At 38.9% G+C, this 27,242-nt stretch overlaps 1 protein-coding gene across 1 annotated transcript; it reads right to left on the bottom strand.

The window, feature by feature from the left end:
* LOC134882611 (guanine nucleotide-binding protein G(s) subunit alpha-like) lies at nucleotides 1-27,242 on the bottom strand. Its single transcript, XM_063910420.1, has 13 exons — nucleotides 27,072-27,242; nucleotides 25,749-26,015; nucleotides 23,962-24,034; nucleotides 21,062-21,116; nucleotides 20,719-20,838; nucleotides 16,805-16,902; nucleotides 5,771-5,825; nucleotides 4,998-5,071; nucleotides 4,734-4,792; nucleotides 4,422-4,542; nucleotides 3,626-3,756; nucleotides 3,297-3,364; nucleotides 1-2,528 (listed from the first exon to the last, which is right to left on the bottom strand). The coding sequence occupies exons 2-13, from the start codon at nucleotides 25,885-25,887 to the stop codon at nucleotides 2,382-2,384; spliced, it is 1,140 nt and encodes a 379-aa protein (XP_063766490.1). The 5' UTR covers nucleotides 25,888-26,015; nucleotides 27,072-27,242; the 3' UTR covers nucleotides 1-2,381.

Genomic DNA, 27,242 nt, shown 5'->3' on the forward strand with positions numbered 1-27,242 from the left:
TTTCGCAATATAAACAAGTTTTATTATTATCAATTGTTTATCCTGTTTCACGAAGAGGCGTGTCTAATATTAAGTCACCCTTCACTGAGGCAGAAATAAGAAGACCTCTCACAGAACATTAAAATCTACATGAGGGAAGATTCACTGCAGGCCTGCTGCATTAGACTGCACTTTAGGACAAGTGAACCTAACAAACGGGCAGCTAAGTGCATGTGATGCAGATGTAGAGGATCGAGTACACTCAGCCTTAGAATGAACCAAACACTAATACAACCGTTTCTTCTTGTTTAAGCAAAAAGAATTTGGTTTATGTAGAAACAAGCAATGTTTTGCAACTGGATATTTGCCTCTTCTTCAAAAGAGTTAAAGCTAAAATAAAAAGACAAAAACAAATGAATACCCATCCCATTGCACCCAGGATCGCCACCTGTCCGAGAATGTTTGCAGATGTTACTGACAGAAAGGAAATCTGGTGGACAACTCACAAGGGAGATAGATATAAGTGTACAGCACATATATATAAAATATAAAATCTGAAATATATTTTATATATATATATATATTAAATTGTGTTAGGGTTCAGTATCTTCCACTACACAGCATTAAAGGTGGTGTGTCTGATAATCTTTTTTTTTTTCTTCATTTCTTTTTTCAAATCATATTATATAAACCAGAGGAGAGTCAAAGCAAAACAAATGAATTAACGGACAAACAAATGTGGGGGGGGAAGGAAACTAAGCAACAGACGAAAGGCCTCCGCCCCGACCCGATTGCCCCTCCCCCCGCCCTGCAGTGGGGGGTGGGGGGGGGGGAGCGAGCCAGCACGGACGAGGTGGGACAGCCCCGTCCAGCTGTACAGCGCAGTGAAACATAACTTACATATTAGCTCATTTTTACACGTACAGTCGTGATCAAGGCACAGGGATCTTCTACAAGTATTTTTTTTTCTTCAATAAAGTTGTACAAAATAATACATTTTACAGTCTGTACAAGAATAATAGTCCAGCAGTAAAATAAAGACAGACGTACTTAAAGCCAGGTGAGACAAGGAGGGAGGGGGTGAGAGAATAAGACGAGGGGTTTAGAGGGGGGGAGAGAGGAGTGTCGTGTCGAAGGGGAGGGGGGACTGATGAGGGCTGAAGCGTGTATGTGTGTGTGTGAGTATGTGTGTGTGTGTGTATTAGTGTGTATGTTCCCAGGTAAATTGTTGCATCCAGTTTTGATAAGTCTTTATATTCATGCTTTCCTTTTCGATGTGTTTTTCCTTATTATATAAAACCTCTCTTTTATTTTCCATATGTTGAGTACTTATCAAATAGCAGCAGGGGCGGGGGGGGGGGCGAGAATGTATTTGTTTTTGTGTGTGTGTGTGTGTGTGTGTGTGTGTGTGTGTGTGTGTGTGTGTGTGTGTGTAGGGGGGTTTAAATGGTGCACAAAGGCAGATCACACACACAGTGTACACCAACACACAACATGGGGTAAAAACTAACAAAAACGTAAAAGTTGATTTGTGTTATTACAGGAATATATAATATTTATATTTATATATATATATATACATATTTATATACACACATATATAAATATCTATATATATAGCTTGGATTTTTTGCACTGCATGAAGTTCACTGGTATGCATTGTATGGTATTTATTTTCTTTTTTTTCCTCCTCCATTTTTTTGATATTTTCTCTTCGATTGGTGTCTTGAAGAGTGGGTCATGTGAGCCGCGTGGTCTTATGTTTGAGTCACGCTCACGTCCACAGGCAGGCGTTAGTCAATTAGTCCATCTGTTCGGGCAACAAAAAAGGCTCACAGCCCTCCTCTGTATCAGTTCTCCATCCTCCATGTCCATTGTTCTCCTCTTCCCCTCCTTCAGCAGACGGTGAATAAACTTCTCTCTCTCTCAGAATGCGTTATTCAACTCAGCCTCTGCCGACTGTAGTGCAGGAGGACACAGTTTTAAAAGGCTCTCTGTGTGTGTGATTTTAGACATTAAAAGCTATTTAAGGGCTCTGAATGCTGTAGTGTGTGTGTACCTGCCAGTGTGTGTTTATATCTGAGAGAGAGCTAAAGGAGGGATAGCCTGCACTGAGGGATTGCAGCCTGGACCCTCTTCCTGGGTCAAAGTGTTACAGCAGTCAATTCCTGGCTAATAGTTGATGAAAATGTTTTCCTTAACTCCTTTTTTAAAAGAAAAGTCTTCCACAGTTCTGTTTTCTGAAGTCACCTGCAGAGGTATCAGGATGGAGGAAAGGGCTCTGCTGTTTGGTGAAGTTGGGTGAAGTGGAGGGGGTTCGGTGATTGGCTAACTGGTCGTGGGGGAGGGGGGATAGATAGGTAGGTTGGTAGGTAGATACGTAGGCCGGACACCGCTGCCCATCACAAGAGCTCGTACTGCCGTAGGTGCATCCTCTGAATGATGTCGCGACAGTCATTGAAGACGCGGCGGATGTTTTCTGTGTCGACTGCGCAGGTGAAGTGGGGGTAACAGTAATGCCGTCCATCCCCGCTGGCTGTGCTGATCCTCTGAAGAACACACAAGTACACACAAGTTAGTGTTGAAGATCAGTGGCTCCCCAAACTGTTTATGTCTTATGCAACACCCTGTAATAAAAATGCTAGTACTGTATATAGGATTTGGTTGCATCTAGTGGAATATTATACTCCATAATAGGAGAAAAATAATCCTCTTAAGTCTAAGACAAAGGTCTATCAATTATATAACAGTGATAGAGGGTCCCTATGACGCTTTTTGGGGTCTTCCCTTTCCTGTGGTGTGTTCTACAGGTTTTGGTGCATGTAAATGGTCTGCAAAGGCTAAAATATCAAAGTTCACTACACAGGGACTTTCTCTCCCACACACTCCACCCCTGACTAAAACGCCTCCATTGGACTCCTTTGTTTATTTCCATAACATAACAACATCACAAGGCAATCCTCATGCTTCTATCGGCTAGCGCACTTACATATTGTGTGTGATAGGCTAAGAGGCAGGACATCTCCGAGGGCCGACCAGCTAACCAATCAGAGCAGACTGGTGGCCTCTTTAATAATGTTACAAAATTGTAATTAATTTTGTCGTACAGATGAGCATAATGTAGTGAAATAACTTCCATGTAAATCAGCTGTTGAACAACCGTATGAGGATGAAATTACTTGAAGTCAACAGTTAGTTGTCTTTGCGAAAAACAGCTTTCTGTTCCCTGCAATGTTCTGTAACCCCCAAAAGGTAAGATTTATAAAACATACAAGATTACAAATGATCGAACTCAAGAACACGAGCTGTGTACGTACCAGAAACTCATCCCGAATGAAGTACTTCGCCCTTGTGACACGGGGATCCTCCCCTGGTTCTGGTATTGCTGTTAGAGGAGAAGAAGTCCAGACACAAGGAAATTTAGTTTTGCAAGTCTAAAAAAAAAAATATATATATATTCTATACATACTACCCTTTAGTTGCATTATTGACAGTTAGTTCATGTAATGTAAAGCATGCTTTATACTATGCTGTCGTGCTTTGACTTATTAAGAATGCTCACCTAAATTAAACCATTTGAACGTGTTAGTAAAAATCATGTTTGATGAGTATTGCCCACCTACAAATATCAGTGTCAACCTCTTACCATCATCAGGCGTAGTATAGCGTGCGAACTCCGGAAAATACTCCTCAATTTTAGATTTCCCTGCCAGAACCTTCTCAGCGAGCAGGTCCTGTTTGTTCAGGAAGAGGATTACCGAAATGGTCCGTAGCCACCTTTGGAGGGAATTGAAGAAAAAGTTCAGTGGCAGATTCCTTTTTTTTTAATAACCCAAAATAAGTTACATGTGAGTTACTGGAGGATCTCCACTTTTTAAGGGGCATTATGAAGTAATGGGCTCTGGCTGAAGAACAAGTGAAAGTTGACTCTCTGGAGGTCTCGGCTGAAAAGGTCTTGAAGCTCCAGCCATAAACAGATCCTGTGCACCCATACGGAGAGATAAATACCAGCATCGACTCCCACTGAACATACATGAACCCTGTTTGTACAGCACCTGTGTGGCCCCTCAAATTTCCGCTCAGAAATGAAACCTCTTTTTCGTAAGGCTTCATTTTGAAGATATGACTGCATTAAATCTTTCTTTTACCATTTTACAAAAAATAATATAGATTTAAAAATGGGTCAAAAGGAAGAATAGAGAAATAATGGCTGAAAAAGTATAACATAGGTACAGTATGGCACAAATCTGTCACAGGTTACATGATGCTCCAAACACCAAAGATTATTTGACTATTATAACCCTACCAAATGAATGTTTAACTGTGGCAGTGTGCAACAAGCTTCTTTTTATATCAACATCACAGGAAGAAATGTAACATCTGCCAGTGCATCAAAACCAGACTCCCTTAACTCTGTCTCCACTAGTTTCTAGGATTGTCACCTGTTGTTCCAGATGTTTTTGAAGAGGTTGAGGGCTTCCTGTAGTCTGTTGGTCTGATTGTCTTCTCTGATCACCATGTTGTAGCTGCTACTCGCCACCACAAAGATGATGGCTGTCACATCTGCGCCACACACACCAACACACAAAGATGAACACACCAAGGACGAGTAAAACTTACAAAGACTCTTGTTTGTATTTAGAATTTTAAAAAAAGGAACATCCATCTGACAAATCCAATTACAAAATCAATAATTCACCTGTTATTGTAAAACAAAAAGTGTTATCACTACTATCAAGCTACGAACATCTTACCGTTAAAACACTGGATCCATTTTCGACGTTCATCCCTCTGACCTCCAACATCGAACATACTGTGAGTAAAGGATTTACATAAAATACTGTAACAGCAAGAAGTATCACATGACCCAATGTCTGCATACGTTCACATTTCGTTTTCTGATACACTCTTTGGATGTTTTTACGGAGATGGCGTGGTTCTTCTTAATCCGTGGACACGCTTTTAAACTGTTATTTTATCAAAAGACATTGCAATAAATAAACTTGGTGAAAACTCACTGGAAATTGACTTTGTCTATTTGAAATCGTGTCTCGAAGATCCCAGATGTCAACACTCTGCATCTCAACAGGTCCTGAAAAAAAATAGAGATGAAACAGAAAGGTGTTATTAAATAAAAGATAGAAAGAGAAAGGGATACAGACAGAGGGATGTAGAGATTTCAGAAACAGGGGTGTAACAAGGTCATAAACCAGGAGAAGAGGAGGAATCAAGTACCTATGATTTACAGATAAAAAAAGGATTACATTCAAAGTTCTTCTTTCTTAAACAAAGCATACTTTAAATGTCCTCTTAATTTAGGTCATTGTTAAAATTAGGAAAGCTGCTTATTGTTCAATCTCACAATGTATTAAAATACAACAAATATTTTCATTATTGTTTAATTTGTCAAATGTTATTTTGGTTCATTAATTTATTACAGTGAAAAATCTGCAGACAATCCTCATATTTGTAAGATAAACTATATCTGAATATTTATTCATTTGAAAATGTCCTCTGTTATTTTTGTCCCTGAAGAAATTAAAGAATATATAAATTCTAAAATGTGTTGTTATTTATTTTTCTTTGAGTCGACTAAACTTTTCAATTGACTCATTGTTTTAGAACTACAGAGTAATGTTACACTGCAAAGGTGTGTGTGTGTGTGTGTGTGTGTGTGTGTGTGTGTGTGTGTGTGTGTGTGTGTGTGTGTGTGTGTGTGTGTGTGTGTGTGTGTGTGTGTGTGTGTGTGTGTGTGTGTGTGTGTGTGTGTGTGTGTGTGTGTACAGCTCACCTGGTCAGTGGGTGTGTAGTCGTTCTGCCTGACCACATCCATCCGGTCTAAGAAGCTGTGAAAAGAAGAGAAAAACAGAGCAAATTAGATCTTAGCGGCCTAATAATAACAATAGAATAATAGATTATAAAGCAATAATATTATAAATACTGTACACAGTAAAACATTTCAACAATCCCACGAGCCAGAAGCTATCCTGCAGCACACTATTATTCATTACTCATGTGTTAGTAAATGGAGTAACTGACATTCAATCTACTCTCAGGTTGGCCGGTCAGAGCAGAACGACGTCTGATACTCCCACATGAGGGACAAAGCATATCTCTAGAAACTAGACCAATACTCAGTTCAACAATTCCCATATAACCTATAAAGGAAAACAAATCATCCAGGAAGAAACTTTTCATCAAATATATGAAAAAGTTTGAAATAATAGCAAAATATTACTTCTCTAAAGAATTTCTTAGCATTCATGTAATTTTAACTTAGCAATTAGCCAGAATTTGTGTTATCAATAACATATTAAAAACAACACATACACTGAGTCAAATCTGAAACATAAATCAGATAAATCATCTTAACCAATCTATTATGTAAAAACTAGTAATTAAAGTACTAAAATGGTAATACATTACTCGCTCAAAATAGATTTGATAGGAATATAGGCAGGATCATCTTAGCAATTGGCCCACATGTGCATTCATATCTCCTCATACAGCATATATTCTTTCTGAATATTGCCGCAATCTAAAATCGTACTATGTTCAATAACCCATTACACTGTGCTAACATACATAGCCCCCCCCCCAGACACACACACACACACTCACTCAGGTACATCTCAGTACATTAGTGGGAGCAAAATAAAGATGGAGGACAGCGGTCCCTGAGAGGCCACCAGGGGGCGTTTGTTTTAATTCACAGCAGATCAGAAGCAGCCAGTCTGAGTCACCAGCAGCCGTTTGCTCTGTCAGACCAGAGCAGCCTCGTCAATGGAGCTGCTGTATTAATACTTGCACAGGAGAAGTGTGTGTCCGTGTGTGTGGGAATTCAGTTCTACGGTGAGACTAGATCTGCGGAACGCCTACCCAAATGAGTGTTAATTGTCCTGCTAAACTGGCCTCCATGCGATAACTGCTGCTTATCGTGGTGTGGGAGCTGCCCTGATGCTTTCATGATGAGGTTGTGAGGGTCAACTGCTGGAGGTTTCTGCAGCATCAAGCCAGGAATCAAAAGGGGCCAAGAGAAATAAACTTTAACAAAAGCATCTGTCATTGGAACAAAACATTTCTGTCATGTAATCCAGGTTGAAGAAGTCAGGGACCAAACATCATTTACAGGATGTGAGGTACTGGTTGATGTTAAGAGAAAAAAAAGCAAGTTATAGATTGTTCCTGCTGTCCTGACAGTATTTTGTTCCAGCTGTCCTAACAGTATTTTCAGATGTACAGAGGAAACATTATGAAGAGAGGAGAACAGGAGCTGCTCCACTCCGACAGTGGAAAGAGGAGTGGGCGAAACACTGCTACACAGAGAGGAATTTGGTGATTATATTTAAGCTAAAGCAGCAACTATTGTGTCTCGCAAACTCGCATCAATCAAACACAAATAATGCAGGTTTTTTCACAATAATTCAGAAGCAATTTCAACTTACACAAATAAGTAACGAATATTGGTTACTGTAAAACATTTTGAACAGAAAGCTCCTACAAAGACATTGGATTGGTCTCTGTAGTTTTCCTGAGACTTCAAATTCGACGGACACGAAACATTTAAAAAAGTAATTAACATTTATGTAATTTAAACATAAAAAACAAGAGTTTGTAAACTACCTGACTGCATTTTCAATTCCAATGTTAACAAAGGTTTCATCTGAAGTTAGTTTGAAGATAAACAAGGACATAAACAGACTGCGTAGCAATGTTTTTGAAACCTTTTATTTATTGGTTTTGTCTTTTAGTTCAGATTAATTTAAGTCTTATATTGTCTGATAGCAACCAGTGCCTGATAAAAACACAGCATCCCTAACACTGTACTGGAGTTGCAACATCATTAAAATGATAGGAAAGCAACCAGTACCAAAATGTCATTATATTTTAGAATGTGTTTAGAATTATTAGATATCTAATCAAATTATTACAATAAACCTAATAAAAAGGTAAAAAACAGTTTGGTTCAATGGGTCACAACAGCTACATATCAGGCAAACCAAGCAGAGGTGTTAATTTGCCAGGAAAAGGAAAAATATTTAAAGAGAGAACTGATTGTTTTCTTTAAATTGACAAAAGGACAAGATGTGTCAGGGCAGTGTTTACCATCTTTAGTCATTCAATTCCTTGAAAAATCCTGAACATAAACTAAACAGGCTGCTAATGTAGACAAACGTACTAATTTCCCACCCTGCATGATTCCTGTATGACTCTCTGTTTTGACTGATCGCCTGCCTGCCGTTCTTACAACTAGAAAGGCAGGACGCTTGCTACTCGCTGCCTCTCAGGGCCAAGGTATGTAACCCCCTCTGAGATAACTAGGAATGTGGCAGGCAGGGGTGAAATGTGACAGGAGGGCTGCAGGTAACACACTGAGAGGAGCGGAGGGCTGCGGGAGCTAATGCGCAGACAGACGCAGAGAAAGAGTGTGAGGCTGACAGAGAAACAGCTTGGGGAACTCATGAGCATATCTCTGCACAAATGCACGGAGATATTCATATTAAAAAACACACACGGAGGCAATTGAGCAGCCAAGCCGCCTGGTAGCATTGCCTCTCTGCAGGGGCCGAATGGCTCAGCTGTTCCCACACCACAGCACACCCCGAGCCCTCGCTGGACAACTGTTCCTCCTGTTACTGCCCTGTATCCACAGCTAACTTGAGCCTCCCCGCGCTGAGCTCCCAAACACATAAACAACCTGGATGTGACAGAATCTAAAATCCCTGAAAAGATGACAGAGTTAACATGGCTTCAGCCGACATCTGCCGAGGCCAAACTCGTGGTTATCTACAGCCCTGGTCTGAGGCGGCGACACGCCCAGAACAAACACACTGCTCAATTTTTAGCAGTTCTCCCTATTAATAGGAGAAGTGCCAATAATAACCCTGCCTAGTAATTTGAACTAAATAATAGTGGCTGCCCCAGTAACAGAGAGGTCTGCGGTGTTATGAATAACCTGTCAGGGTTATTCTGGGGTAGCAGACAGGCCGACTTAAACTCTGGAAATACACACAGGGCTCTTGTCTGGTGAGTGAAAATAACCCAGTATTTACAAGAAAAGATTAAGTATATTTTTAACTTTTTAGTGCTCTTTCCACTGTGGTACAACAAATGCGGTGGGGGGGGGGGGGTTTATTGGAGGGCAAGCAAAAATTAGCGTATATATATAATTATTTGTATTCTTTATTTGTTGTAGTATATTTTATTTATGGTTGTATAAACATTAATTCTGGACAATCTTACATAAATGTTTAGGTGAAATTAGTCAAAAAACGGCAGTATTTGTTGGAAGAACTAAATGATGTTAAAGCTATATTTTACCAAAAATGTGCCAATAATTTCCAAAAATAAACACGGTCAAAAACTGTACTGCAAATTTCCTTATTCATTCAAATTAAATCTTAAGGTATTTGCTCTCTAAATATTAAACGTCTTCACACAAAACGGAAACATGTTTAAACTATATATCCCTTTTTATACCCAAAATCAAAACTGCAAGTAAATATAAATTCCTTTTTTTTTCTCCAACTATCTAACTGAGACCTTCCCATGCTTGAAGGACTTTAGGCAGCAGGAGCAGCAGCAGCAGCAGCGCAGAGCTGATAACCCTGGAGCCTATAATGCATTCATCTGGTTAAAGTGGCAGTATTAGGACAAAGGATTACTCAGATTACGAGCTATACATCTTCAGCTCTACACGGGATTAGGCAACTCTGAGCCGCGCGATGTGTTGACTCGTCTGACACACACACACACACACACACACACACACACACACACACACACACACACACACACACACACACACACACACACACACACACACACACACACACACACACACACACACACACACACACACACACACACACACACACACACACACACACACACACACACGCAATACCATAGGCCAAAAACTATTTACGTCTTCCAGATTTGAAAAAGTTTAACCAATTTTCTATTCAATTCAATGTTGCCAAAGCATCAAAATACAAAATAATATGAAATACAAACAACTTTAAAATACATTTCAAATTAGTATATATTAATGATATATATACAGTAATATAATAACACTTCAACACACGTGTGTGTTCAGACTCACAAGAGTGTCCATAGCAATAATAAAAAATAAAATAAAAGACGTGTGTGTGTGTGTGTGTGTGTGTGTGTGTGTGTGTGTGTGTGTGTGTGTGTGTGTGTGTCTGTGTGTCTCACTCACTGTCCCTCAGGTTGTGGCATGTGTATACATATTGGGCAACAAGATGTGCCTTGTATCCTTCTCCTAGGAGTATCTTTAACTTTGAGAGGTCATTCACTTCTTTGAAATCTGGTATTACAGAGTTCAACTTGTTAAAGTAAATGTTCCTCATTTCATTGAATGTTCCACGCTTCAGGAGGAAGTACTATTTTAACAACTCTCTTTGAATATTCCTAAGAACTTATATGTTGCTAAAAATCATAAAGGAAATTAAGTGCAATTGTTTCAAGTTATATAAATAAAACTTAGCGACCAGTAGCACGATTAAAATATAGCAACAGAAAATGTGCAAAGAGCCACTTTAAAAAAAAGGGCAGCTTTAACTAACTTTTCTCAACAAAAGGTTCCTTAAACTGAAGCATTATCATGAAGTATTCCAGCTAAATTGCATAACTTGGAAAAGTGAAGCATGTTCCAGTACAAAAAAAAACACTTGAATTTGTTGTCTCGGGATATTGAAATGAGACTATGCACAAGAGAAAACTGAAGCCTCACAGGCCTCCGAAACACTGTGTGAGGAAAGTCAGAAAATGGTCTTGGTGTTTCCTCAAAGGAGGGGGGGGGGGGGTCGTGCATGGCCTGCAGAGTGCAACATTTGGAGGGTCTTACTGCCTCTCTGTACGCCAACGCTTCACACTGCGAGGCGACCAAAGCAAAGACTTCACCCGCTGATCCTTAATCAAACACACACACATCAGGGAGAGAGGGAGAAAAAAAGCGGAGGAAAGAAAAGAGAGAGAAGGCTGTGTCTGACATTACAGCGCTGCTCCAAAAATAGCTCCCTGGCGCCCTGGCCTCCAGCTTGGTTGTCATGGTGACAGAACCACAGGCGCTATAAATAGACAATCGGCTCCAAATCTTGTGCGACTGGAGAGAGGCCAGAAAGAGGGAAAGACAGACAGGGAGAGAGGAATAGAAGAAAAGAGAGAACCACTGAGAGAGGGGAGAAAAAAGGGAAGAGAGCGATACAAGAGAGGGGGAGAGAAACAAAGAGATACAGAGAGGGAGAAATGCAGGGAATGGAGTGGGTTAGAGAGAGGAGAGGAAGAAGAAGCCCAAGAAAGACAAAAGGGAACAAAGAATGAAAAGAGAAAATTAAAGAAGTTCAGTAAAGAAAGACACACCACAAATGATAGACTTAACAAAAGAAATGAGGATATAATGAAAGAGAGAGACAACATGAAAAAGGAAGAAAGAACATGACAACAAATAAAAAGAAAACACAAAAAAAGAGATTAAGAGAGTCAGGAGTTTATGACAGTTAGCAAGAAAAGACAAAGAAAGAAAGAGTACAGAATTTCATATCAATAGAAAGAAATAAAAAGCATTAAATGGGTTATTTGGAGTTGAGAATTTCCTCACAAAAAAGTGAGAAAGAAAACAAAAGGAAAGAAAAAACCCAAAGAAAGACAAGAAAATTAAGAAAGGAATTACGACCAAGAGAATGGGAAACAGATAAATGAAATAGACAGAAAAACTGAATGAAAGACAAAAAAAAAGGCTATTAGTTTTTACAAAAAGACAAGTAAACTTTACCAACAGAAAAGAGTAGATGTGAACAGCGGCCTGTTAAACAGCAGCAGAACGTTGGGAGCGGCACTGAATACACAAAGAAGATCACAGTACAGAGATTGCAGTGTCTCCGAGACACACACTTTAACATCTTCCCAGCTACATCAGGACACTGAGAGCACGTTTAACATCTGCTGATCTAAAACGCATCTAAACATTCAGTCACACCACACTAAAGAACTGGCACAACAACCTCCCCCTCAAAAAAAATCTGGATTTCTTTGGCCATCCCTCATGTTCCCCTCTCTCTCTCTATCTCTCTACATCCTTGCAATGAGTCAGAGACTCAATCCTAGCCATTTTCTGTCCCTGCAGGAACTACACATCACAGTGAGTGAGGGAGACAGAGAGAGAGACAGAGAGAGAGACAGAGAGACAGAGAGAGAGACAGAGAGAGAGAGAGAGAGAGAGAGAGAGAGAGAGAGGAGTAAATCAGGGGGTCTGCTGCACAAGACGCCACATTATCGCTGGGACAAGATTTCTGTGAATCAAGGGTAATAAACAGCAGCTGGTATCACAGCTATGACACAAACAGGCCCAGTTACTGAATGTGAGGGACGTCCAGTCACGTTCCTGCTTTCATATTACATGAAATAAACTATTCTTCATCTTCTGTTAAATCGTAGTTATGGAGAGTTTGGAAAAATATATTATTTGGGTGTATGAATTTCGTAAGTCTGATACAGTTGGTTTGAATCCTTTAATTATGACTTGGTGTAAGGCCTTAAAAGAACAATTAAGGACATCCACTGCTAGATTTATAAGCTGTGCTCGGTTTAAGATATTTAAACAAAATAACTAAAGTTTCATTATCAAAACAAAATGTACCCTATAAAAGGGTCAAAACATAGTTAAAGATATCTACAACAAGTTTCCAGAGCCCAAGGTGAGGTCTTACATTTGTTTAGTTGTGAGTGTTGAGAGCTAAACAAAACAAAGAAAAGAACCAACTTTTCATATTTGAGAAACCGGAATCAATGAACAAATGTTGGGCCTTTTTATTTGATAAATTATTCATGATAATCAGTTGTAGGGTTGGAGAATACAGTATACTGGTGTGCTGTATTCTCATTTTGCTTTTGAGTTTGTTTCCTCATGGTTGAATGCACTTATCGTAAGTCGCTTTGGATAAAAGAGTCTGATAAATGAAACGTAATGTATGCATTTCTCGTACAATTATTTTATATATCTACTTAAGGGTAAGGAGGAGGATTGGATAGATGGGTCAAACAAACACAGAACTTTAACCCGCTTAACATTAAACATGTTTGAAACTGTGACTGTAACGTAGCGTCAATGGTAATCATTTATTATGCCAGCAGCTGGTTAGCTTAGCTTAGCATTAAGACTGAAAACAGGGCAGAACTGTTAGCGTGGTTGTCCAAAAGGTACAGAAAGTACTTTCAAAGCTGACTAATTACCACATTTCACCATGTTTGTTTAATTCGTACCATAACTAAAGTCTATGAGCAAAGCCTTTGTGGTTCTTTGGGTTGGTTATTTGCCAAGTTAGTTTTTATCAGGAACTAAGGACTGTTTTATATTCATGCTAGGAAAAAGGTACTTAAACAAGCAATCAATAATATAAAATATTATGATTTTTATATTTATTATCTCATAGTGTATATATTATTGCATTGTCTACAAAGTTTAAAACCATTATCAATTATTTAAAAAACACATGTATTTGTCAGCCAGGTCAGAATCTGTTCAGTTATGAATGATTTCATGTTCATTCAATAAATCATTTTAAAATCCATTTTGGGATTATCCTTAATAAATACAGCTCCACAGTATTTCTTGTTTAGAGGTCCAATTAATCATTAAATTAAAATAGTATTAATATTATTGATAAAATATAGAAAAATGTATATAAAAAAAGGGAAAAGTTAGGTGACTTATTTTCAGATCTTAATGTTTTGATTTATTTCAACATGACTCTTGAAAGAAATTATTTTTTTCTAGAGCGTCAGTAGTGATTTAGAATCAGGGAGAGAAGCCAGAATATTTCAGGAAAACGTTATCTGAAGATGGATGAGACCTACAAACCTCGTTTGTCAGGCCTTGCTTTCTGAGACAAAACAAACGCTTTCGCCTCCGTCCTGTTAGCGGACAGAGTCACGTTTGTTTGGACTTTATACGTGAATCGTCTGCAGCAGACCGAACACAACAGATCCACATGTAATCAAGCACAACAACATCCTTGCAAACAAAGTGTGTGACCATATAAGGTGTCAGAAGAGTTGATAAAAACAACAAAAACACATCAGAGAGGAGCATGACGAGGCAGAAACAGTCAGGGAAGCTTCACGGACTTACTACTCATCAGACGGACAAAAAGCATAACGGCACGTCAACTTAATCTTCCCCTTTTCATTTTTATCATGACACTCATCGCATGACAGAATTAGTGTTTGTTTTTAAATAGGGAGAGGCGGGATGTATTGGGTGGCCTTGAGTTTTCCCAGCGCTGATCCAGGTTAGACATTTTCATTTAATGCTAACAACCTTCATCAATAATGCTGAAGTTGTCTCTCTCCTAACACACTCGCTCATTCTTTCTCCTTCTGCAGCCTGCCTGGGTTAAAAATAGCTCTCCCCTCTCTCTTTCTCTGCTTCTCCGTTTACATAAGCACACAGAAGGGGGAGGGGAGCACTTCCGGTCTGGCCACCCAGCCCAGCATCTGATCCATAACACTGGGGCTGCTGGGTGTGGGAGAGAGGAGAGGAGAGGAGAGGAGAGGAGAGGAGAGGAGAGGAGAGGAGAGGAGAGGAGAGGAGAGGACAAGAGAGGTCCCGCAATGCAGGGAAGCCCTCTCTTTCTCTATTTGTATCCATCTCTTCAAACCTCTTTTTAATCTTTCCGTCTCTCCTTTAGTTTGCAACTCTCTCTATCCACAATCACATTTATAACCAGGAAGCTTTGTCCTGATCATCTGACCTCTACCGTCTCTACTGACACCCCACCTCCACATGCATAAATTAACCCACATATAAGCCACAAAACACCTGTGGCCATGCATGCAGTTTAAGTGACAAGGACAAGCATATAGTCCAACTCAAGGTGCAAAATGTACTTTAATGCCAACCAGCCAAATTGATAATGCATGTTAAAACTTGCATATTTTTTACCATTTATTTAACATTTGTATTAGTTTTGTGCCCTGCCTATACCCAGGTATTTTTAATTTACAAGACTGCTACCCTTTTCTGCTACTTTATTTTACAAATACCGCTACATTGTTCAGACGGGAGTATTATACTTTGTATTCTACCACATTTATTTTTGAGCTGGCGCAACTTGTTTGTTCTCAGATTAAAATGTATATTAAAAAACACACGGCAAATTATACAATATACAAAGGATACATATACAATGCAATATATTATTAAACGCGCACGTTTTTTTAAGTTGAGGTTTAAACACAACAACAATAACAGTCAAAGTCGGCATCCATCGTATGAAAACGCCAACCCAAGATTTTGTCTTGAGTTAGATCTAGCTTTAGCCACTCATAATTTAGGTATTTATTTTTGGTCCATGTTCACAGTTTCCCGTTGGGGATGTGTACTTGTATATAATATATAATCTGGCACCTGAAAGCTACCTTTGTATAGATTTGACAACAATAAATGATTGTTCAGCTCAATATTTCACCAGGAAAGCAAATATCAAAGAAATTACGGAAATATGAAGGGCCCGAGCAGGTTGGGAACAACTGGACCAAACTTCCTAACTTTATATAAAGTAATAACCACGACCAGCTACTACTGTCCTTTTACACAAAATAAATATATAGAGTTGTATTTTAATTTCATACTTTAATAACTTCCACATTTCCATGCAGAATAAGTCATTGTAATACTTTAAGTACATTTTGCTGTAAATACTCATATACTTTGTAAAGCAAACTATTACTATTGTACTTAGGTAAAATGGTCTGAGTACTTCTTCCACCATTGCATAAAGTGACATAAAAAAAACACAACTACCTCAAACATGCATGTCGGTGCGACAGCGAATACTGTACACAAACAAGCACGCCGACAAGAGAGAGAGAGTGGGCGAGACTCCGCCATCCAAGAGCTCTCGCTCCATGAGACCACTGCATGCCTTATAGCAGAGGCAGGCCTGAATGAGATCAAAAGGCGGATAAGAAAAAAAACACCAGAAAGAAAGAAAGGAAGAGTTTGGGAACAAGGAGGGAAAGCAGAGCCAAGGGAGATTTAGAACGTTGAGGATTTGAGGGGAAATATTTTAATATCTCAGCCTTTGTGGCAAATAATTTAATACGCACAACAAATCGACTTTGACAAGGGTTGACGAAATCCCACACACAAACCAAAGACACACAAACCCCCTGGTCAGTGTCTTAGCAGCTTGGCCATACTGCTAAATAGACTGCAACCTAATTGAAAAGTCTACTTATAGTACACTTTTGCATCTGCTCAAGCAAAATGATCTGCTATAACGTAAAAGGGGAGTAAACTAATCAAGAAAGCCCTCTCTGTGTGCGCGCTGAAAAATAAATCAGGTGTTTTTATATGACCCTGGCTCTGTAAATGAGAAACAATGGATCGTACCGAGCCACACAAATCAAGGCAGCTAAATCTGGTGATAATTTATATTTTCCTTATTGTCAATAAATCCGATGAGAAGATCCTGTGTACCAATTTCATGGCAATCCATCTAATAGTTATGGAGATTTTGCCATCCCCGGCATCACGCTGAGCCACATTGGACTGGATGCACACGGCAGTTTATCCACTAAGCTGTAACTCACTAGTAAGAACAGACACACATTTGCATTCACAGTGACCACATACCATTACAACCAAATATCCCAAAATGTCAATATAAATGTAAAGAGCCACACAGATACAAATGAAGCATGTCTTTGTGTCTTCCTCCACTTGTATTCATGTTTAATGGCTCAGCATGTATCGAAGTAAAACAAAGGGAAACGTATATAAAAATAAGAGACTTACTACTGTGCGCAGTCGATGAGTTGATATTCGTTAGACCTTTCCCAGCAGGACCGCACACCATCGTCCTGCCAGAGGAACTTTGCATGGTCATAAAACTCCTGGAAAGAGAAAGAGGGGTCTGGATTAACGACATACCACATCTACAAATAACTGCGAGTCAGACCCTCGTTTTGGAATCCCAGAAATACAGATTTACAATCATAAAAAGATCGAAAAGAAAAGAAATTGCGTGTCAAGAACAAGAATCTTGTAGAGCAAGTCTTTAATATTTCTCTATACCACTACTCTGAGCTAGCAGAGATGTGGATGAGTGCTACTTGTCACGTAAATTGTTTGAAAAAGTGCACAATGTTTGCTCATGAGTGAGCTGCTGGAGGGGGCCAAGATTTCCAGAGTGTTTATTCGAAAAGCTGAACATTATTTAGAAACTATCGAGATATTGAATAATCTTTTGATTTGTTTTTTATAAACACAAAAATGCCAAACATCATCATGCTCAAGTTTCTCAAATGTGAAGAGTTAATGCTTTTATTTAACTTAAATGAGAGAAAACTGAATGTGTTTGTCCTATTTACTAATGGTCATCTTTAGGCTGTGGAAACTCATAAAAAAGAATTTGTCAATATTTTCTAATATTTTGAAGAGTATAAAAAAAGGTTGGTCGATCAATCAATAGGAAAAATAGGAATATATAGGAATAGGAATAGTGTGAAGAAGTTGTTGATGGTCTGACATAACCTATATTGGATGCAGCACATAATTAGTGAAGGGTAATTTGTTGTATCATTGGATGTGCGCGTCCCTGGCTTAAGAGACTATTTTCCGTCCGACTCTCTATGTGTAAAAACGTTTAGGGACGGTTGTAGTGAGGCAGAGATTCTCCCTGGATTAGTATGTAGTTGAAGGCCGGCTCGAGGAGAAGCAGCAGATGAGCGGGCTCTGACAGAGGCAGGAAACAGAACAGTTCAGAGAGTTCATGAAGAAATGGAGAGCTCTGTACAGACACAAGGCTTGGCTGTCACCACACAGGGGCCTATCTCCTCACTGCAATCTGCAGTGGGCCACATACAACACGGTCAGGCACAAATAAGCCATTATGAGTCATTCTCACAGTAGAGTCTTAAAAAATACTTAGTGTAACTGAGAGGAGGCAGGTTCAGCTGACCACCACAGTACTGAGGGATACAAAGGAGTTTGGGAAAGTAAATGGCTGAGATTGGTTCAGATATTCTTAACCACAAAAGAACACTGCGAATATTATTGATTCACTTGCAATTGGGGGGTAAAATGGCAAGCATAGCTTTCATGTTAAGGAAATGCATGCTGATCAATGGGTTTAAAAGTAAAACGACAAAAAGTTGACTGTATAATTTAAAGACTAGAAGACAAGAAGCTAATAAGTAGTAAATGGTAAACAGATTCATTCTATGATGCAATGCATTTTTATATCTAATGGAGTATGTGATATGATGAGTTGTTTCAGTTCTATTGAGAGCTGAAGTTCACACCTTTTTAAAGTCATTAAAGACATTTGCTGGTTCAAGCGTTCTTGTTTGAGATTAAAATACATGATATAACTTTCCACAATTTTCCATCAGTTTCTCTAAAGACAACCGGCGGAGTTCATAGAATCAGGGTGAGAAAAAGAGTTTTCCTGAGTAATCTACCAGGTGCCATATTCAAGGTATCAAATCGTTGCAAAAAGTTACACATTGGAGTGAAAGTGATTTGTTTTTTGTGTGACAAAAATGTGATTTTAAATATTTCTGGGGACTCTTTTCAAGTGTTTTGTACAAAGGTTATGCATTTCAAGTGACGTTCAAGACTGTGCTTTAGTATGAAGTGGGAGTCTCTGTTTATACAACATGTACTTCATGTCTGTGCGTTCATGTCTCTCAAGATTTCTTCTTGTTATTTGTAGAGTTTATCCTGATAGAAATTGAGGACTTGTATGAAAAGAGGGTGTCATTAAAATTGTAAAGCCATGCAAGGCACATTTTAAAACATTTGAAGTAAATACAATTAACTTGTCTACAATGACTTGTCCCAGGCTAATCCATTTCAATATAAATATTTGAGTAGAAAAAACATTTGTGTTACGTTTTTTGAGAATAACAACCAGGATTACTGATTAGCTCAAAAGGAAATCAAGACTTTGGATATCCAATCCAGGCTTTGTGCTTATTTTCTCTCCCTCTCTTCCTTCTCTGCTGAAGGCAGATTCAACCAGTCCAACTGGTTTCCAGTGGGCCCTAAGGCCAGGCGAGGGGGAGGGGGAGGAGGAGGAGAAGAGCCTATACAACTTTTCTACTTTATTCTCCTTCCAGAACAACCACTCATTCATTCCAATGGACTGACTAGAAAGAGCTCCGGGAACTTCATAAAACATTACTTTAGGTAAACCAGCTATCATTGTGCACACATTTTAAATAACAAACGTAACGCTACTGTGAACCCCCCCCCCCCAACCAAATAACAAACACAATCAGGAGACTTTCTTTTGCTTACACACAAATACACTCACTCTTCACTGGAAAGTCAGCTGCTGAAAACCATTCCACGCCATGGAAACAACCAGTTTAAACACTGAGGCTATCGGGCTGGAAAAAACCAGGGAGGATGCAGTGTTCTTCCTTTAGATGTACAATTGTTTTATGACTAGAAAGACATTTCATGGTAATCAGTAACGACACTATAAAAAGAAAGCGCTTTGATTTTGACTAGAATTTAAAATAAATCAGCATAGTTTGATAAATGGAGGTTTTTCCGACTGATGGTTATAAACAGAAAAACACATGATCTTTTTTCCATTCTCGATTAATCTGGATTCTTTTAATTTGGTTTATCACAATTTAATTCAAAACAACATGACATATTTAATGATCATGTTTTGTTCAAACAGATGTCCATGAATTCAAAAAGGATACGAAGCAGAGAACTTTTCATTTACTTAGCTGAAACCGGGACTTTTTAGCTATTTTTGCTTGAAAATGACTGAAATATTTAATAAAATCACATTTGCCACAGATTATTTTTCAGTTCATCAAAGGTTGCATAAAATATGGTTTCAGCTTAATTTGAAGGTTCCTCATACCCAGTTATGGTCTTTTTTTTACCATGTATTAACGTGTCTCTAAGAGGAGTGCCGGGAGCATTAGCGGCTCGGGGGGGGGAACTCCTCTGAGCCTCTGTGTTCCTGGAGGACGGGTCCCTCTGGACACATTTAGAGTTATTAAAGACAATCAGTGTTAATGGGAGGCGTGGATCTCTCAGGTGAGAGGCTCATTCAATTGATAGCCTCCCCAGCGGAAGCACACCTGCTAATGAGTGAATCACTGCACAAACACACGCGCTGCCACGGGAGGCACCTGCCGCACACCCCGCCCCGGGACCTGCTCGGCAGGTCTGATATGATATTTCAACCGCAGCTATGACACACACCTAAATATCTATAACAAAAACAAACATACAAATGTAAGCTGATAAGCATTATCATGTTTACTAGAGGCTGCAACTCATCTAACATTTTATCATTTTTATTATCAATTAATTTCCCACGTATGTTAAGGAATACACTGTATGCTCTGTTTAAAAGAAGTGAAAAAAGCATATCAGAATGTCCAAGAGCCCATGAATACATACTTGAATGTCTAACTAATAACCAAAAACCAACACGTATAATAGCAAAATATCAGAGATGAAAGCTTTGGCATTTTGTGTTTTAAAAATAAGAATTTGTTGACTATCAAAATTGTTGCAAAGAACTGCCTCTGATAAAAAGATGGAATACTGTGATTATACAACCTGTGCATGGAGCTCCAGATGACATTAGACGCAAGAGGTGTTTACTGTAAAATGTGAAACACAAACTACTACAGAGTCGACAGATCCCAAGGAGGTGAAGTGCAACTTACTGAAAGAAACTCAAAATCCTTCCTGTTTACTTGGTGCATGACATACTCGATTCGGGATTGGTTTGCAGGACAGGCTAACTTGCATGGCGGTGTGAGTGTAACCATGGCAGCCACAATCGTCTGAATGGAGAGAAGAAGAACAAAACTTAATGCAATGATTTATTATGACTTTGAGGCAAGAGGATTACATTGGGAACTCCAGGCATTGAACTTTTCATCTCAACGCTCACATGCGTTTCATACTTTTTAAACACGTTACTATCAAACCCTCATCATTCATACCAATCTGGTAGAATTTGTTTATACAAACCATTTAAAATGATTCAAAAGACCAATGACTTACCTCTATAGCTTCTTTAATGTTGTTTTTAATATCATGGATTTTCTGTTTTTTCTCCCTGTGAAAAATAAAGACGTTTAGCTTTGTTTTACTTAAACAAAAGAATAAATTGCAAGAATTTCAACTTCTTTCAGTGTTATTGAATGCTAACAGTCAACACAGGTCATGACTTGATAAATGCTAAATATACATCTTCTTATTATAAACTCCCAAAAAATGGTAATCCGTAGGGATATACAATTTGAGCCTTAAATTGCTAACATGGATCATGTTTCTGTACTGGAGGAATCAGATTTTTATCCGATACAAGAACAGACTTGAATCAAACTGATTATTATTATTGAAAAAATGTTTTGTTTGTGCCGGCAGGTTTCGGTAGGATTAGCTGTACAACGTATGTCTCTATCAGCCTGGAGGTGAATTATATCATACATTAGTTTTATGGCGGCTCCAGATGCACATACTTTATTTTATTTTGCTGAACAAGCGCTGCTCTTGAATTTTGTGTACTTGCTGATACCAAACGGAACACCAGGACTCATCTTCACATGACATTTACAGCAGATGTGGAGGAAAACATGGACTATCAGGTGTTTTTAAGTTTAGTATAGCCTACTATGAGCACAAAGTATGAGCCAAACTATTATCAAATACAATAATGTGCTGCATATGTTGTCCATTTATTGTTGTACATTTTAAAACCTTTTTTTTTATGTGCATTTTACTTTCCATCATTATTGGATGATAATTACATTGTTGGACATCTGTATATTTATAACGAAGTGCCTTAAAATAAAACACTTTAAAGATATTTCTGTAATAACTAGTGGTGCTTTAATTACAGAAGACATTTAAAACTTTTAAATATCAGAACTATCAATAACCATGAGGATACAATAATCAAAATGTAACAGAAAAACAGTCATTTGGCAGAGCTTAAAATTCCAGTTACACAGAAAGGAACTCCTTTCTCCAATATACAGTACATTATATATATTATATAAATAAAGTAACATGTGCAAAAATAAACCATGACGGGAAACCTGTGATAAAAGGAATTAACTTGTTAATCTGATAATTGTTTGGGGATAAACGCTTCCAAAAGGAACATTTTAGACACAAAGCTCAGAAAGGTTTGGTTGGTTTATCGAAAATAAATGGAAAATATTTTGAAAACAATCAATAAATTGACCAAGACAATCACTGGTTGCAGCTTCTCCAGTGTGCATTTATTCTCCTATTCTACAACTGAGGATGTCACAATGCGATACAGGAAACAATGAAGGGCATCTTTCATATTGAATATTGACAGTAGATTTACCAATAATGAAACTAATTGTTACTTGTCTGGAACCCTATTTTACAATATGTACTCTCCTCACAATAAATACAGATGCACAGACAAATTAAAATGGTGTTCTGGCTTTTAGCATGTCAAAAGTTATATATATAAACTTATAATTTGTATTTCTTTAAGGTTATGTTTGTTGGTTTTTTACCAACATGATGGGAAAACTACTTACTACCAATTCTAATGAAACGTTTTTCATTTTCTCTTGGTGTGAAAGAACTGATAACTTTTTGGAGCGTAACAAAGTTTGTTATATATATAGTATAGTTTGTTCTGGCTCTCCTGTACAAAGACTTTAAGTCAGGGGAACCAGTGATACCTCCTTAAAAATGTAAGATTTTGGAATAAAATAGCTAAGAACATTATCCATCTGATTATTCCCTCAAGGAGATGTTGCATGAGGGGATTCATGGAGCTTCCCTTGGCTCCTCGTTCCTTTTTTCAGACTGACGGAGAGAGTAAGACTGCATTCCTCACACTGGGTCCTCCATAGCCGTACTCACCCTCATCCCTCCCATTTAACTTCCCCTCCTCATCCTCCCAGCACCTTCCACCGGGAGGCGAAACCTGGCCAGGTAAACTCCTCTGGACAGCTGACAGTGGATTTGTCATTATACGAGAGCATGTGTTCGCCATGACCCAAAAATAATCACATTTCCCCCTTTCTAGGAAAGTGATGACTAAGAATAGAAAAATGTGACTATTGTTTCCATTGCATCAACTAAGGACTGAGTTTTAGGAAATTCAGGGCGAAAACAGGGCGGCTTTGAAACCCCCAGGGCAATGTTTCCATGAAAACCTGAAACAGATAAATCATTCTTCTTGTGTCACGCTAACTTTGAGTATTTGCTCCAAAACATTACGAAAAAATCTGCCCAAAACATTTGATTACATTATGGATTTTTTTATAGATCCTATCTCTTCTTGCCAATAAATATTTGTTTACTCGCAACGTGATCAGTTTCAGTCACTTATGTGTAGAAATTCTTCCAGAGTTTTCCATCTAATAATCAGTAGAAATGTATATCAATGTCCCGTCAAACGATTAGAGGAAAATCGACTTTTATTCTCTGGCTGAGCATAAAAGTTTCTCATTTATACCACACAAAATTATATAGCTATATATATATTTGTCTTTGTTGTACGGACAACTGTAAGCACAGGACATGTAAATGTTCAAGCTACAACAATGCTGATACTTTTATTATTGTTATTTATTATTATTTATGAATAGACATTTAGTCTACATGATATTAGAAATTAATAAGAAAAAAGCTCCTCACAATTTCATCAAATATCTTGTTTTGTTTGACAGACAACTCTAAACTAACCAACTAACTTTGCATGCAGGTCTATTTCAGTATCTCTCAAGCTCCTTCCCATCAACTGTAAATGCACTCTAGTTTCCAAAACATCATCACATCAAGATATTTGGGTAGTACATATCTGAGTCACCCAATCACCCCTGATAATTCTCAGTTTCTCACAACCAGAATTAGTGTAACGATGAAATGTATACGTCACAAATAAAACATGGAGGGAAGCCACTTACTCTGCGTTGAAGCCATTGACGTGCAATATTCGCATCTGTTTGACTATCGTGCTTTTCCCGGATTCACCGGCCCCTGAAAGCAGACATGAAAGAAGATGTTTATCAAGAGGTGAACAAAACTCCTTCAAAGGGCCCAAAATAAAACTTAAATACATGGAGATCCATTTGAAACTAGAGGATGATCGTTCGAAGCGTATTGTCGGATTTGTGAAAGTTGAGGCTGTGGATTCTCTTCAGATAAAGGTTTTACATGGTTAGCTTATGAAATACAACACAGTGCTGAATATTAAACAGCTAGTTCTCAACCTTGTTAGCAGTGCATGGATGTCACATTTCTCAAAGTGGGATTTAAAAAGCTTTCTTTCTTTATGTTATTACGAGGTAAATGTCTATTGCACAATGTAATGTCTATACGTTCATGAGTCCTTCTGTGTCTAGTTTGGTTGCTTATAAGCCTCGCACTCCCGTACAATAACCCGGGAAAAGGAAGGGCTAATTTAACAGAACACCTTACACTTGCTCCAAAAGTCGCAAAAAGTTGCTTTAATGCTTATGTGCAGTTTGGTGACATCATCTAACATCGGTGGCATAAAGCTTAGCGGGTTGTGACGTTGCAGTGAGGGAGAGTTGTCTACTGCCACTTTAAGGACATTTGACTGATAATAAGTCTCCACTTTCAGTTGGATATTAGGGGTTAATTGAACAATGTTGTATTGGTACGCTTATGGATGGAAGGATCTTCATAACCACTGCATTCAGATGTGAGGCTTTCAGCATCAGGGTTGACTATAGGAAGAATCATAGATAAATCAGCTTTATTTTCTGGGTAATTGTTCTCACTGAGGAGAAGTAAGATCTCATCAGGCCCTAATAAATAATTTTAAGAATAGAGAAGATGTAACATAATACAATAAAGTCATGCATGTTCACAAAGGAAAACACATTGTCCTAACAAACTTAAATTGAAAGAAACCAGGCCATTACATGTCCTAACCTGGAAACAAGGAACTAGGCTGCAGGCCTGCAATTTAGAGCTTGAGTGCAAGTGTACAAATCAAGGATAAATTTCATATTAGAACGAGCAGGACAGTGTTGAAGGGAAGCTAGTAATCCTAATAGTAATCCTAATTTGCTCTCCGTACTGAAAGAGGCTTGGCAGGATACTAGCCCTGGCCTTGAGCTTCAGACTGTACCATGATGACATGGAGGCCTGGATGATAAAGCCAGAAATAGCATCATCAAATTAAAAATAGTCCGTCTTTTTCAACGACTGATTAGAATATCCATTTTCAGAGTAGCTAGTGTGCAGAGGATTATGCAAAAGGTGAGCATGGAGTGTGACACACAGCACCAAACACGGAGCCTATAGGCCTTAGTGACTCAAGGTGAATATACACAAACACGCATTTTGTCGTGTACTGTCCTGTATATCTAAAAATGCTTTTTAGTGTGGCCTCACAGCCTCCGCATGCTGTCTTTACACAAATACGGTCTGTCTGTCAACCATCTCTCACATGTTCTGTAATTATGCTCCAAAGGAAGCCATGAATGCACGAGACAGGCCTGCTTTTCAACTGTCCTGTGTGAAGACTGTAAAAACCTGGTGTAGTGACATCATGTCATTGCATCATATAGTGTTATTGGCAGTAAAACATGCTTTTTTATTTACGTGGGTACATCTGTGGTTGCATTTTAAACAGGTGATTGTGTGGGTGCAACAATTGGGTAAAAAATGGGCCAAACATTGAACAGACATATACAATAAGGATGAATTTTAGAAAACCTACCTAATAGTAGTAGCCGGTGAGTGGCCCGGTATATCTGTTTGTCTTTTTGGAGCTGCTTCTCTATCTTTTTGTTGGCTTCCCTCTGTGCCTTCTCCTCATTTCGTTGGTCTTCAGTCTTACTATTGCCAAGACAGCCCATCTTCCCAAAAAAACCCAGTGATAGGTTCAGGGGGAGGCAGGGTGGGTGTTTTGGTAGGTAGGTGTAGGAAGGGAGGAAGGAGGGAGGGTGTTGATCAGGACGAAATCAATCAATCCTAAATTCCTAGACTGGCCCAACAGAGAAACACCTGGCTCAAAATGGGTGACATTTATGTTGCCAGATGAAAGGAGATGTTAGGTAGTAGACAGTGGACTCCACCAGGCTTTGGCACAATATGTATCCGATGGATGTGGCTATTTACTGGCAAGAGATCACTACATATAAAAAGCAGCAGAGCAACGATGCCGCCCTCTCAGTCGCTTGATTCCTGTGTTTTTCACTGTAAATCCGCAATGAAGTCATCAACATTGATATGAGAGAGTGGATGTGAATTTTCCAGCCCTGTAATGTACATGAAATGAACGTCGGTGGTCCTGTTTCCTTATAGCTGTTATCAATGTGGCTTTTTTCAACGTATATATGTTTAGATTTCTTAGCAAATGTCTCCTCTGGAGCCCATCTTCGGCAGATATCTCACACTGCCATTCAATCCTTTTCCACACACAACACTATTTTTCTCGACCTATGCTTTAAATGTGGATTTTTGCAAATGTTGTTTGCAATCCACCTAATCAAAGCACATCAGAGGACGGGTGGGAAACAAATAAAAAATAAATATTTCCTCTTAAAATGACGGCATGTGAATCATCAAGCTACACCGGGGCTTCTTTCTCTATCACAACCCGTCACATTATACACCGCTTTTTTTGGGAGGTGGGGGGGTTGTTATCAATAATATCCTGTTTTTAGCCGAAATTATTTCCTCTGCCCGTCCACAGATGCTGGTGCTTTGCTTTTTCTCGGAGGGTTTGACCAGACCCCAGAAGAAAAAAGGCCCCTTCTCCGTCCTTTTCTCTCTGTCACGTTAATTTGTATTTCTCCTCACATCGGGAAGCAAAGGCGATTGGTTTTTGGCAGTCGGATGTCCTTGACTATAACGCGATATCCAGGTGATACTGGTGGGAAAAAGCCTCCGTTATTTCCCCGTTTGGCGCAGGTACAGCCCGCTGTCAAGTCTCTCAGGTTTTTGTATTCCCTTTGAATCCGTACAGCAGATTATGGTTACATGTGCATGATACATGAACACACCGCGGTGCTCTCAATCACTGGTCCAAGACGTTTACCTTTAACCGCCGAGAGGCCGCGTCGGCTTCGGTGAACCGGCCGGGGAGAGGAGAATCTTTTCTTTGCAGTGTTACTCTGAATTATTTTTGCCCCCTTTTCTCTCTGAGGATTGAACATTGAGATAGATAGCGTTGAAGAGGTGGGGTGGGGCAAACGGCTCTCACGGAACC

This window comes from Eleginops maclovinus, chromosome 20 (assembly GCF_036324505.1).
Source record: "Eleginops maclovinus isolate JMC-PN-2008 ecotype Puerto Natales chromosome 20, JC_Emac_rtc_rv5, whole genome shotgun sequence".
Taxonomy (NCBI): Eukaryota; Metazoa; Chordata; class Actinopteri; order Perciformes; family Eleginopidae; genus Eleginops; species Eleginops maclovinus.

Excerpts from the sequence above, each read along its gene's own strand:
- LOC134882611 (XM_063910420.1), bottom strand. The coding sequence starts at position 25,887 with ATGGGCTGTCTTGGCAATAGTAAGACTGAAGACCAACGAAATGAGGAG. Across the intron at positions 5,826-16,804 it reads CTCATCGACTGCGCACAGTA|CTTCTTAGACCGGATGGATG; the intron begins GTAAGTCTCTTA and ends TTCTTTTCACAG. Across the intron at positions 3,757-4,421 it reads AAAAACATCTGGAACAACAG|GTGGCTACGGACCATTTCGG; the intron begins GTGACAATCCTA and ends TTCCCTCCAAAG.